The 12530-nt window shown below is 38.5% G+C and overlaps 3 protein-coding genes across 3 annotated transcripts in view; all 3 read left to right on the top strand.

Moving 5' to 3' along the window:
* Positions 1–2071, top strand: part of pear1 (platelet endothelial aggregation receptor 1) — a gene marked incomplete at its 5' end in the record, with an annotated part of 51291 nt that extends 49220 nt beyond the window's left edge. The window contains 4 exons of the mRNA XM_083906688.1: positions 63–189; positions 693–755; positions 874–1068; positions 1848–2071. Of these exons, the coding sequence (XP_083762814.1) occupies positions 63–189; positions 693–755; positions 874–1068; positions 1848–2014 (552 nt within the window). The 3' untranslated portion in view covers positions 2015–2071. The remainder of the gene's footprint in view (positions 1–62; positions 190–692; positions 756–873; positions 1069–1847) is intronic.
* Positions 2072–3616: 1545 nt separating this feature from the next.
* On the top strand, positions 3617–9101 carry ubqln4 (ubiquilin 4; the record flags this gene model as incomplete). Its single annotated transcript, XM_083906687.1, has 9 exons — positions 3617–3680; positions 3764–3852; positions 5946–6097; positions 6178–6299; positions 6780–6853; positions 7052–7282; positions 7373–7488; positions 8425–8572; positions 8961–9101. 9 exons carry the CDS (start codon positions 3617–3619, stop codon positions 9099–9101), a joined length of 1137 nt encoding a protein of 378 aa, XP_083762813.1.
* A 699-nt stretch (positions 9102–9800) lies between these two features.
* On the top strand, positions 9801–12017 carry lamtor2 (late endosomal/lysosomal adaptor, MAPK and MTOR activator 2). Its single transcript, XM_083907138.1, has 4 exons — positions 9801–9990; positions 11027–11189; positions 11298–11387; positions 11608–12017. The coding sequence occupies exons 1-4, from the start codon at positions 9923–9925 to the stop codon at positions 11662–11664; spliced, it is 378 nt and encodes a 125-aa protein (XP_083763264.1). The 5' UTR covers positions 9801–9922; the 3' UTR covers positions 11665–12017.
* The last annotated feature ends 513 nt before the right edge of the window (positions 12018–12530 follow it).

Here is a 12530-nt window from a genome sequence, read left to right as displayed (position 1 = left end):
TGTCTTGTAGTTTCTCTACATGTCTGATTCATGTTTTGCTGTGTTCGTCTGTCACCTTACAGAACACCAACAACCAGCTCTTCTGTAGTGTGAAAAACATGGAGCGTGAGAGGCGTGGCCTGTTTGGCGTCGAGAGCAACGCAACGCTGCCGGCAGACTGGAAACATCAGGAGGCTCGAAAAGAGTCAGGTCGGTCAAAGTCACAGAGAGAGAGAAATAAACGATGTGATTAACAAGTCTATAAAAGTCAGAAGGTTGTTTCATAAAAATAATCTGATGTAACTTTCTGATAATCCAGACTTTTGTGAGTGACAGTGAACAATGTCCTGCAGGACTGTGAGTCACATCCATAACAAGTTTAATATTTGACTGAATTATTCTTAAAGACACAATATCAACAGAAACTGTCATCAGAAAATAACTGAACTGTTAAAGATTCAAAAATAAGTGTGTTGATAAAAAGTTTATTGAGCGTTTATTTCCTCCACTTCAGTCAACACTGCACATCTGATTAGTGTCAATAAAAGTCAATAAAACAAAAAGCACTTCATAAAAAGGTGATTGCAGACATCCATTCTCTCACCTGGCTTTGATTTTTCATGATTTCCAGAGCAGCTCGTCTGGTTTTCATTTCTTTTTTTAATGATGGAGCAAAGTGAAAAAAAGGCCAACTTGTCTTTTATTGTTTGAAGGAGCTTTTGGAATCGATCGGCGCTTCAGCTACAGCACCAGCCTCGGAAAATATTACAGCAAAGGTAGTTTATTTATCATTATTTATGCATGAATGTGCTGCGTTCTGTCCGTCCACTACAGTCTTTTCTCTCCTCACGATGTCTTTTAACGTTTGTCTCTTGGCGTCATGTGTGTGGACAGAGCTGAAGGACACGGTGGCCGTTAGCAGCAGCTCTCTGAACAGTGAGAATCCCTACGCCACCATCAAAGACCTGCCGGGTTTGCCCTTCTGTCCTCAGGAGAGCAGCTACATGGAGATGAAGTCCACTGTTCCCAGAGAGAGAGCGTACACCGACATCAGCCCACCGCCGTTCAACACGGCCACTTTACACAGAGGTGAGGAAACATGTGGAGGCCAATGATTAACTTGTCTGGTCATGGTTTCTCTCTGCAGGTCCCAAAGGAAAGAGCTGTGTTGTCTTCTGATGTTGTTTTCTACTATACTCTGTGAAGTTAGGTGTTGAATATCTGTAAAAAACTGGTAATAACAAAGTACTTGTCCAGACTGTGTTCAGGAAACTTACTTGGAACTGCGTCATAAAGGGAACAGCAGCAGCTGTGATTGACACGTTTTTTGTCACATTTTGGACCAATTTCTTTTTTCAATTTTTTTTCAAATTTCAAATTTTTTTTCAAACTTCTAATTTTTTTCAAATTTAATTTTTTTTCACATTTACATTTTTTTTTTCAAATTTAATTTTTTTTTCTTTTTTTTTTTCAAAGTTTAATTTTTTTCAAACTTCAATTTTTTTTCAATTTTTTTTTTTTTCAAATTTCACATTTCTTTTCAAATTTCACTTTTTTTTCAAATTTCAAATTTCAATTTCTTTTTTCAAATTTCAATTTTTTTTGGACGACATAGTATAATATGACATTTTTGTCAAATTTTGGACCAACATTTTTTTCCCCAAAAAATTGTCACATTTTCGACGACATATTATAATATGACGTTTTTGTCAAATGCGGACGACATACTATACTATGTATCCGTGTATACTTTGATTTATAAATGTATTTATTTATATTGTTTTATTCATTCTTATATTTATTTCTGCAAATAATTCTATTTATTTATTTCTGTGTGTGTGTGTGTGTGTGTGTGTGTGTGTCCACAGAGCGTCATAACTCCCTGGGTCAGCGTCCTCACGATGACCCTCAGAGCCACTATGACCTCCCTGTCAACAGCCACATACCAGGACACTATGACCTGCCACCAGTGCGCCGTCCCCCCTCCCCTTCCTCCTCCTCCTCCTCCTCCTCCCCCAGGAGAACCCTACAGTGACTCTCACCACCTTCATCTTCACATCCTCCACCTCTTCCTCACTGTGGAGATGATGATGATGATGATGATGATGATGATGATGATTTCTGGCCTGCGTTCGTAAACAAAGAGTAAACGTGAAGCTTGTCTCAGCGAGGAGGAGGAGGAGGAGGAGGAGGAGGAGGAGGAGGCCTCTGACCCTCTGTTGTTCCTGAGGATGATTCAGTTTTTTTTCTACATCTCAACACTGCCCCCGTGTGGACTAAGGTGGTAGTTGCTTCACCATGACGCACTTGTCATCCAGACAGAGGAGCCAGCAGGCTAAAGTCACACAAACCTGCTCTAAATCAGGTTTTTTACATCAAAATTCACCGTTTATTATCATTAACAAAATCGGCACATTTTTACTTAATAAGAATACGTTGAGTTTATGCAGCTGGATGTTTGTGCGCTGCTTGTAAAAACCCTGAAAAAGAAAAGTCATAAGGACTAAAACAGATGTGCTCGAATGCTTTGTACATTAATGCCTTTTACAGCAAAATGAATGTTAAAAAAAAAAAAACTGCCAGTGTTTGGAACTAATGAGAGAATATTGTCTCTTTAAGGTTTAAAAAAAACAGCGTTGTACATTAATCCATAGATATGTTTGTTCTGTATTTACAAATGTGGCATTTTGTATACGTGTGTGTGTGGGTGTGTGTGTGTGTGTGTGTGTGTGTGTGTGTGTGTGTGTTCTTGTACTTGCGGCATACTGAGGACCAGTGAGGGTTTTTAACCAACAAAGTGAGGTCATTTTTACAGAGTGAGGACATTTTGGCCGGTCCTCACTCTGTCTTCATTGAAATCACTTCCTTAGGTTGCTATAACATGCTATACTCAATTTGTCCAAAAAAAAAAAAATCCAGTTTTGGACGACATAGTATAAACATGACGTTTTTGTCAAATTTTGGGCCAAAAATGTTGTGTCAAATTTTTTTTCTAATTTTGGACAACAGTATAGTATGACGTTCTTGTCCATTTTTGGTCAAACTTTTTTTTTTTAATTTTGGTCGACATAGTATAGTATGACGTTTTTGTAAAATTTTGGACCAAAAATAATAAAATAAATAAATAAAAAAAGTATTTTTGCTCTGGGGCTCCACCTGCAGACATTTTATGGTACTGCAACCAGTAGTTCTTTGTCGATGTCATTCGTGAAGTAGATATTTGTAATTGTGTTGATTTATAAAGTGGAAATGCTGGTCCTCACTTTGTCAGCAAGTACAAGAAGGTGCGTGGGTGTGTGTGTGTGTGTGTGTGTGTGTGCCTCACCTGTTGCTGCTGTTGGATGAAAAAGTTGCAAATATAAATAAATAAATGTTGTTTAAGATGATTTTCCATGTGTTCAGGTTTTATATTATACTTTATACACCAGTGGAAACAGCCATGAGCCTCTTTAGAGAGGTTTCCTATAGATGTCATTGCAAATCACCCATAGTTGTTTAAGGTGGTGGGAACGCGCCCTCAAGCTCCGAGTGTCGGGGGGCCCCCTATCGGCTCGGGGCCCCCTATCGAGCAGTTTCAGCAGCCTTTACCTGTTCACAAACTGCGCGCCTCTGATGAGTCATAGAAGTGCAACTCGCGATGCGCGCTCCCGCGGAGCCTGTCCTGACACCTGAGGAGACGAAGACGACGAGCACGAGCACAGGTGAGTGAAGATGGCGGAGCAAAGCAGCGAGGAGACGAAGAAGAAGAAGGATAATAATAATGATGATGATGATGATGATGAAGGAGTTAATGGATCCAGACTCCTGGTTCATGTCAGAACTCTGCAGATGAAAGAGGCGTTCGAGGTTTACAGTGAATGTTCTGTCGAGGAGGTACGTTTACTCACCTTTAAATACATATATATGTATTTATACATATATAAATGTACTGTCAGCGCAACGTGGTCACGCTCAGTTGCGTCATATTATAAACTCTGTATTTATATAGTTATCATTGGCCCAAAGTGCAAAATATGAATATGAAGCAAATGTCATCAAAAGTATTCATCGTTAACTATTTTTATAATGGTTGACGATTATATATATATATATATCTTTTTTTTTTATTAATATAATTATAATGTGAATAGTGAATAATACACGTTTGCCCTCCATATATCAAAAACAAATCTTTAAACCTGATGAAGTTTATTTTGTGGATACAATAAGAGATTTGAAAACATCATTCTTTTTTATAAAAACACATTTTAATAAATAAATCTATCGATTAGTCGTGATAATAATTGTCAGTTTCAGTCTTAAGAAGTCGTTTTCACAGACATTACACAACGATCATGCTGTTGTCGAAACTGCAGCCATGCTTCAAACATGCTTTACATTCCATTTACATCATGTGACATCATTTTTTTATTTATTTTTTTTTTTGGGGGGGTATTTCCGGGTTTTCCCTATAGCAATAAAGCAATATAATATCGTCATATCGTGATAAGATATATAAGATATATGTGATATATCTTATAATTATAATAATACAGTATAATACATTTTATTATACTCAATATATTTGTGAAATACACTAAATAGTATAAATAAAACATTTTATACAGTTTTTAACAAATGTGTTATACGACCTGTCATGAACATGAGAAAACTTCACAATCTTTTAAAAACTTGTTTAAAACTAAAAAAAATATGATTGAAACGTAGATTTGAAAATTCATGGGTAATAATAATAACAATAATAATGACATGTTAGCATTAAAGTTATCATTCTGGTGCATCAACCTTTACAGGAACATTCATGTGGATAATATAATACGACATAATTATAGTTTAAAAAGTCACATAATAACAATCCTCTCATTTTAATATGGTTTTAATAATTTCAAATATGATTTAAGTTTTCTTCAGATTTTTCAGCTTCTTAAAAGTGAACATTTTCTCTCTTTTTTTGCTTCATATGAACAAAGACATATTTCACACAGAGCTGATGCCTCACAGTAAACAGTGAATTTCCCAGGTGTGTAATGGAATTGAGTGACTGTTTTTCCCAGCGCCACCAGCAGGTGGCACTAAAGGACGGAGTAGGAATGAAGAACTGGAACGGAATGAAGGACGAGGAGAAGGAATGTGGTCCAGCACTAACCAGAGGAACCAGTTTGTCCGTGTTTTACAATAAGAGGCTGTTTGAGAAGAACATGACGACATTTACAGAGTTTTACCATTGATTTCTCGCGCTTCTTCAAGGTTCTGATGATCACACTTGAGCATCGGAACTAGGATATATATTAATATAAATATAAATAACTATCCTGGTGGAAAGTCCTACAATTACATTTTGAATCGAACGTGTTTTTGCCTTTGTTTCAGCAGCTTGTTTTAGACAGAAACACCATGTGGAGAAAGGACGAAAAACCTATGGAACAAACTACACAGATAACAATCAGCACTCTTAGAAATAAGGGTTCCAAAAGGGTTCTTCTACAAGGGCTGAGGTTCTACCTGGAACCATTTGCTTCTGAAAAACCCTTTTCCCGAAGAAAGGTGTTTTCAAGGGTTCTTGGTAGCACTAATGGTTCCAGTAAGAACCATTTTGATCCAGAGAACCCTTTTAAAATCCCTTTCCTGAATAAAGGGTTTTAAAAGGGTTCTCCTATGAGGACAAGCTGAAGAACCTTATATGGTTCTACACTTTTATTTCTAAGAGTGTCCGTATACATCAGAGCTGCTGAAGCCTCTTTTGCTAAGTTTGAGTCACTAAAGGTCAAAGGTCACAAATGAACACGTCTGAATTCACTGATGTTGATTTTTCTCCATGGAATCTGTTGCAGAGAGAAGTTTAACAGTTTACAGTGGATTTAAACTCAAGTTTCCACCAAACTGTCCCCTCAAATCATCTCTGATGACGAGATCACCTGTGATTTGCCTTCATGTTTCTCGCTCTCTCTCTCCTGTCTATGGTCCAGTTTAAGGAGGAAGTGTCTCAGAGGTTCAAGGCAAACAAAGATCACATGATGCTGATCTTCACAGGGAAGCTTCTCAAGGACGGCGACACGTTAAAGAAGAGCGGAGTGAAAAACGGCTTCACCGTTCATCTCATCGTCAAGACCGACACCAAGTAAGTGCAGGTGCATGTGTCAGCAGTGCATATACTGAGGTATGACTATTATGGGATGGATGGTCACTGTCTCTTTAAAGATCAGCAGGTGGCGGTGGAACATTATCTCGCAGTAGTTCTGCAGCAGCTCTGTCAAACCTCCCCGGAATCTCACCCAGGACAGGAAGTGTCACGAGCTCCAGTCAGACACAAGAACCTGCAAGTATGAATTTGTCAACATTTATAAAATGAGTTTTAAATGAGTCTTTGAGGAGTTCTGACTCCTGAAAGTTTACCCTAGATTCACAGAGCAGAACTACATTTTATTGTCCTGCCTATTTGTCAGTTATACTTTGTTTAGTCCTTAAACCAACATAGGTCTCAAACTCGCGGCCCTTCTATTGACTTCCTGTGGCCCTCCACTTAAACGTTTATTTTTGATATTTACAGATTCATTTTGCATCATAAATAATGTTCTTTTACTTTGAAATTATTGTCAAATATGGTCACAAATGTTGTTGGAATATAGTGATTTCAATTTGAGCTCAACAGTTGTTTTTCCCCCCACACAGTTGGGGCTTTTCTTCACTTGACTGCCCCCTACTGGCCAGACTTGACCCTCACGTGGTGGTCATTTGAGTTTGAGACCCCTGCTTTACAACTTTACAATCAGTCATTAAATTGTGTGTTTCCTCCTCCTCAGGTGGACAGAACCACCTGCCCAGCCCATTAATCCCCAGAGTGGCTTCATCCAACTTAATGCTGCACCTTCGACAGGTTCAGCGGCAACAGCAACTGCAGCAACTGCAGCAACAGCAACTGCAGCAACAGCAGCAGCAACAGCAACAGCAGCAACAGCAACAGCTGCTGCAGCAGCGACAGCCTCTGCAGCAGAACCAGGCTCAGCAGCAGCAACAGCAGCAGCTGCAACAGCAGCTTCAGCAGCAGCTTCAGCAGCAGCAGCTGCTGCAGCAGCGACAGCCTCAGCAGCAGAACCAGGCTCAGCAGCAGAACCGGGCCCAGCAGCAGCTTCAGCAGCAGCAGGTGCTGAGGCAGATGATGTCCGACCCTCAGGGGCTGATGCAGATGATGGGGAACCCAGAGCTGATGAGGCAAGTGGTCGCAAACAACTCTCAGATGCAGCAGCTCGTCGGACAAAACCCCGACGTCTCGCGCATGTTGAGTGACCCTGAGTTCATCAGACAGGTCGGAGCAGGATGTTTGTGATTGTGTTTTCCTGCGTTTGATGATGATGATGATGATGATGATGACTCGTTTTTCTGTGTTATTCCACAGATGCAGAATCCTGTCATGCTTTCCTTCCTGACCAACCCTCGAGCCATGCAGGCGCTCGTACAGGTGCAGCAAGGTCTGCACACGTTACACACTGAGGTCCCTGGATTCCTGTCCAGGTAACAAGTTCACCTCCACACTGTTTGCTCTAAAATCGACTCAACTTTATTGTCAATTCATGATTTGAAATTATGTTTTTCTCAGTCCTGAAAGAAAACACCTCTCAGAAGATTTTTTTTTTTCAGAAAAATTTTCAAATTTTGGACCAAATTTTTTTTTTCAGAAAAATTGTCAAATTTTGTACGACATTGTTTAGTATGACGTTATTGTCAAAATTTCGACCAAATTTTTTTTTCTGAAAAATTGTCAAATTTTGGATGACTTAGTATAGTATGACGTATTTGTCTTTTTTGGGACCAAAAATGTTTTTTATAAAAAATTGTAAAATTTTTACGGAGCCCTCGAAGTGACATGAGAAAAAAAATGATGAAAAAAAAAAAAAATTGAAATCTCGAGTTTCAAAGTCAAGATTTTGAGTTTCCCAAAAAAATTTGAAAAAAAAAAAAAAATCTTTTTTTTTAACATTTTTTTTTCAAACTCAAGATTTTGAGTTTCACAAAAAAAATTTTGGTCATTTTTTTTTTTCTCACTTCGGGGGCTCCGTACATTTTGGACGACATAGTATAGTAAGACGTTTTTGTCAAATTCTGGACCAATATTTTTTTTTTTTGAAAAATTATCACATTTTGGACGACAGAGTGTAAATGACGTTTTTGTCAAATTTTGGACCAAAAAAAATTTTTTCAGAACAATTTTCACATTTTGGACGACATAGCAAAGTATAACGTTTTTGTCAAAATTTCTACCACATTCCTTTTTTTTTAGAAAAATTGTCAAATTTTGAATGACATAGTATTGTAAGGCATTTTTGTCAATGTGCTCAGTTTAATACCGTTGCTTTCTAAAGCTGCAGAATATAAAGCAGTCACAATAGTATATCGAGCTCCTGGATCCCTGTGAGTCATCTGTGTTTTTCTGTCGTTGTTTTATTCCAGTCCGTCTCTACGAGGACTCATCGTTCCAACCACAGGTGGAAGTTTCCCTCCACTCAACTCTCTGTTTCCTGCTCCGTCACCTGGAGTCGGTCCATCGCAGCAGCAGCAGCAGATGTTACAGATGTTTGCAGACGGCAGGGCAGCAATGGTAAAGACAACGTGATGAAGCAGTCTGTACATTTGAAAGAGAATAAATAAATAGCTCTGTTGCCCAAGGACACAACATGTAGACTCAGAGTAAGGAACCAACAGCGTCTCTGTTGAGTGAAGTTCTGGACTCTGATTGGTTCACTCCAAAGGCAGATCTTCTTGAACTGAAACCATTCTGAAGTTGATTTGACTCTGACATGATTTACTCTTACTCTCCCATGTCCTCTGGACGACATAGTATAGTATGATATTTTCAAACACATCTGCTTATTGCTCAGCTCACCTGAGGATAGATAACATGGTCTCATCGGTGCAGCAGCAGCAGCAGCATCGTAACAGTCATTGTGAAAATGATGTGATTTAAACCGTCTTGTGTTTCCTGGCAGCTTCCTGCACCGGAGGTTCGTTTCCAGCGTCAGCTGGAGCAGCTTCACACCATGGGCTTCATCCACCACCAGGCCAACCTTCAAGCACTCATTGAATCAGAAGGAGACGTGAACACAGCCATCGATAAACTCATGAGCTGACACGCGTCTGTTCACCTGAAGAACAGAGAGTTTGACGGATCTCTTCACTTCTATGACACTCAGGTCTGATCTGGACCTGAGTTAGAACCATTTAAGCCTCATCCTTGCATGTGTTGAGAACTATTATAATTATTATAATAATAATAATAAGTAAACACAGCACAGATATCAACACTTTGCACAGTCAAATGAAAAGTAAAATAAACACATGATCAAACTGAAAAATAAAGAAATGTGTTAATGTTCTTTTTAGTGTCACTTCACAATTTATTTAAACCCCCCCAAAAAAAACAAAAATTAAACCTCTGCATTCATTCACACTGTGCTTCAGTTAAATATTGGTAAGAAAACTAATACCTGGAAACTAAAGTTCCGTCAAACAACAATAAAGCATTGGAACTCAAATAACAACCTTTTTCTTTAACGCTGTATGAAATGCATTAATCTATTTAAACCTCTATTTAAATAGAATTATACTGACTGTTTGTAGTTGGCGAGTGTTTAATTTATCCCATAATGTCTTTAACATGGTAGTAGTCAATTATTCCATATTATAGGATGTTTAAGTAATATTTTACTTTATTAATAGTACACGTAACTGTACAAATCTAATTGGAAAATAATAAGAAATCACAGTAAAAAATATGGTATTTTATTGTGAAAGCGCCTACGATTCCCACAATGCTTTGCGCCGGGAAAGGGAAGTAAACAGCACAACACAGTCAGCTGACTTTGGTTTGATGACTGAAGAGTAGTTTGGTGTAAAGTTAGCGTCACTTTAACTTTATTTCTTATTCAAACACGTGAGTTAGTGAAGAGACATGCTGCGACCGAAGGCTTTGACGCAAGTTCTCAGCCAAGCGAACACGAACGGAGTCCAGAGCACACTGTGAGTACAGCTAACAGGCTAACGGCACGCTAACAGCAGGCTAACGGCAAGCTAACAGTAGGATAATAGCACGCTAACAGCAAGCTAACAAGATGTTAAGTGACACCGGAGAGAAGTTGTTGTTTTTTACCATGAAAGTGTTTGTTGTAGCTGTTTGATTTACACATAAAAACATATATTATTATTCTTATCATCACTGTTTCTCATTAGCGAAGTGACTCAAGCTACAGCTACAGCTACAGCTATGTTTACATATTATGAGCAGGTAATATCAGCTAAGTCTGAACTATTAACCTGACAATTAAGGCATTAATGTGCATATATATATTAGATTATTTTAAAGCAATTAAATTTGATATGTGAGTGAAACAGTGATTCTTTACTATGTCTCAACGGCACAACATCAAAAGTAAGATGTTGTCATGTGCCACTCACCAAATTTCTTCTGAAAGTGAGGCTAAATATTTATATTTAGTAATTTTTCACACACAGGCTTTCATATTTTCTCAGTTAGCAACAGAAGATCATTTGTTTTCCATATATTTGTGTAATTAAAAGGGGAAAATGCGGTTCAACATGGTTCCAATTGCTTATTTACAGAGATGCTCAGTCCTACAAGTACATTATAAGTACATTATAATCTTCAGTTTCCAGAGAGAAAAAGTCATCTAACGGCAAGATTAAAGTGTCAAAGAAAGCATAGCCATAAGCTATCATAAAGTTTCCCATTTCATTAGATAAATCACACTTTAGTTTGTTTTTCCACGTGTTCGTGCTCGCTGCCATGACAGTTAGCGTTAGCAGCACTGACTGTAGATAATAACACTTGAATAAAACATGTCAAAGCCGTGATGAAGCTGTGATTGTAGTGTGAGCTTTATTTATGTCAGATTAAACTGTGGACTGACATTTTATCTAATGTAGGATAAGTGCATGTGTGTTTTATAAGCCACATATACAAGTGTGTGGTATAGTCCAACACTTACCTGGACATTCATCATCATCATCATCATCATCATCATCATCATCATCACAGGCTCCTGAATAATGAAGGTTCACTGCTGGCCTACTCTGGATATGGAGACACTGATGCACGAGTGACGGCCGCCATCGCCAGCAACATCTGGGCGGCGTACGACAAGAACGGCCACCAGGCCTTCAACGAAGACAAGCTCAAATTCATACTCATGGACTGTATGGTGAGTGTGTGTGTGGTCCGTGCACTATTATGGTCTTATTATGGTGAGTGTGTGTGTCGGTGAGTTTCTGCTCAGGTGAATAATAATGACTTTACCTTTGTCTTTCAGGAGGGAAGAGTGGCCATTACGCGCGTTGCTAACCTGCTGCTGTGTATGTACGCCAAAGAGACGGTGGGCTTTGGAATGCTTAAAGCTAAAGTGAGTCTTTGATTTAACAAACAACCAATGGTTGCTGTAGCGTTAGCGCTCTCCCCTTTTGCAGCAAGAAAACCTGGGTTCCTTTCTGCGTGGAGTTAACATGTTCTCCGTGTGTGTGCGTGGGTCAAAGTGATGTTTTTTCTGGCCTTGTGTGTCTGTGTGTGTGTGTATATTTGTGTTATATATATATGTATTCATGTTGTGTTTGTCATGTTTACAGGCAGAAGCACTGGTGCAGTACCTGGAGGAACCACTGACCCAAGTGGCTGCATCGTAGTGTCGTAGACGAGTGTGTGTGTCACTGCAGTCTGTCTGGAAATGAGAAGCATCATGTGATCCTGTGTGTGTGTGTGTGTGTGCGTCCGTGTGTGTGTGTGTACGCAGCATATTTATAATCATGGTATTGAGACTAACAACGTGCATCTTTTTTAACTCTGTCGTCACTTATGTTGCTGAAGCTACTGAAATGATTCCTCTGTCGTCTTCGCTCACATTTGCAGTTTTGAATCATATAAACGGACTTAAAAAGACTTAAAGGACTAGTTTGGGGCCTTCAAAAGCCTGAACTGTCACAAGAAATGTGTGCGATTAAATGACATGTAATATTATTGTCAATCTCAGAGCTGTCAAATAAACCCTTTTTGAATTCATATTAACTCTGTGTCTGTTCTGTTGTGAACTGTGTGGGTAAACGCTCTGGATGAGTTCATTTATTAACCTTAATAAAAGATATATCTTGTAACTGTTATCCATTCTCACAGAGGGTTACATTGGACATAGTTTCATCATTAACTGTGGATTGGGGCTGGTCTATATATCAATATTATATCTATATCGTGACATGTAGTAAGATGGGGTCTTAGATTTTAGATATATAGTATCTGTGATGACTTACTGGTTTTAAAGGCTGTTGCATTGATCATAGCATTTATTATTATTTATTAAATGATTGTATATGTCAAAATTATGCTTTAAAATATCACTTTATAGCACTTGTAACATTGAAAAGCCAAATAAATAAGCCAGGTATTATCTGAAATGAAAGGTAATAACTGTATTTTAAGCTCATGAGCAGTCGAGTGTATTTAAAGTGTATTTTCACTCCTTTGAGAAGCAAAACATCGCAAAATAAACTGTTTTATG

The sequence above is a fragment of the Microchirus variegatus genome, assembly GCF_963457635.1.
Source record: "Microchirus variegatus genome assembly, chromosome: 20".
Classification (NCBI taxonomy): Eukaryota; Metazoa; Chordata; class Actinopteri; order Pleuronectiformes; family Soleidae; genus Microchirus; species Microchirus variegatus.
Note: the sequence above shows the minus strand (reverse complement) of the source record. Positions and strands in the feature narration are given on the sequence as shown.

What these genes read in the sequence shown, in the direction of transcription:
- lamtor2 (XM_083907138.1), top strand. Translation starts at nt 9,923, where the DNA reads ATGCTGCGACCGAAGGCTTTGACGCAAGTTCTCAGCCAAGCGAACACG. An exon ending in TCATACTCATGGACTGTATG is followed by an intron (nt 11,190 to 11,297) that starts GTGAGTGTGTGT and finishes TTTGTCTTTCAG; the next exon opens with GAGGGAAGAGTGGCCATTAC. An exon ending in TTGGAATGCTTAAAGCTAAA is followed by an intron (nt 11,388 to 11,607) that starts GTGAGTCTTTGA and finishes TCATGTTTACAG; the next exon opens with GCAGAAGCACTGGTGCAGTA.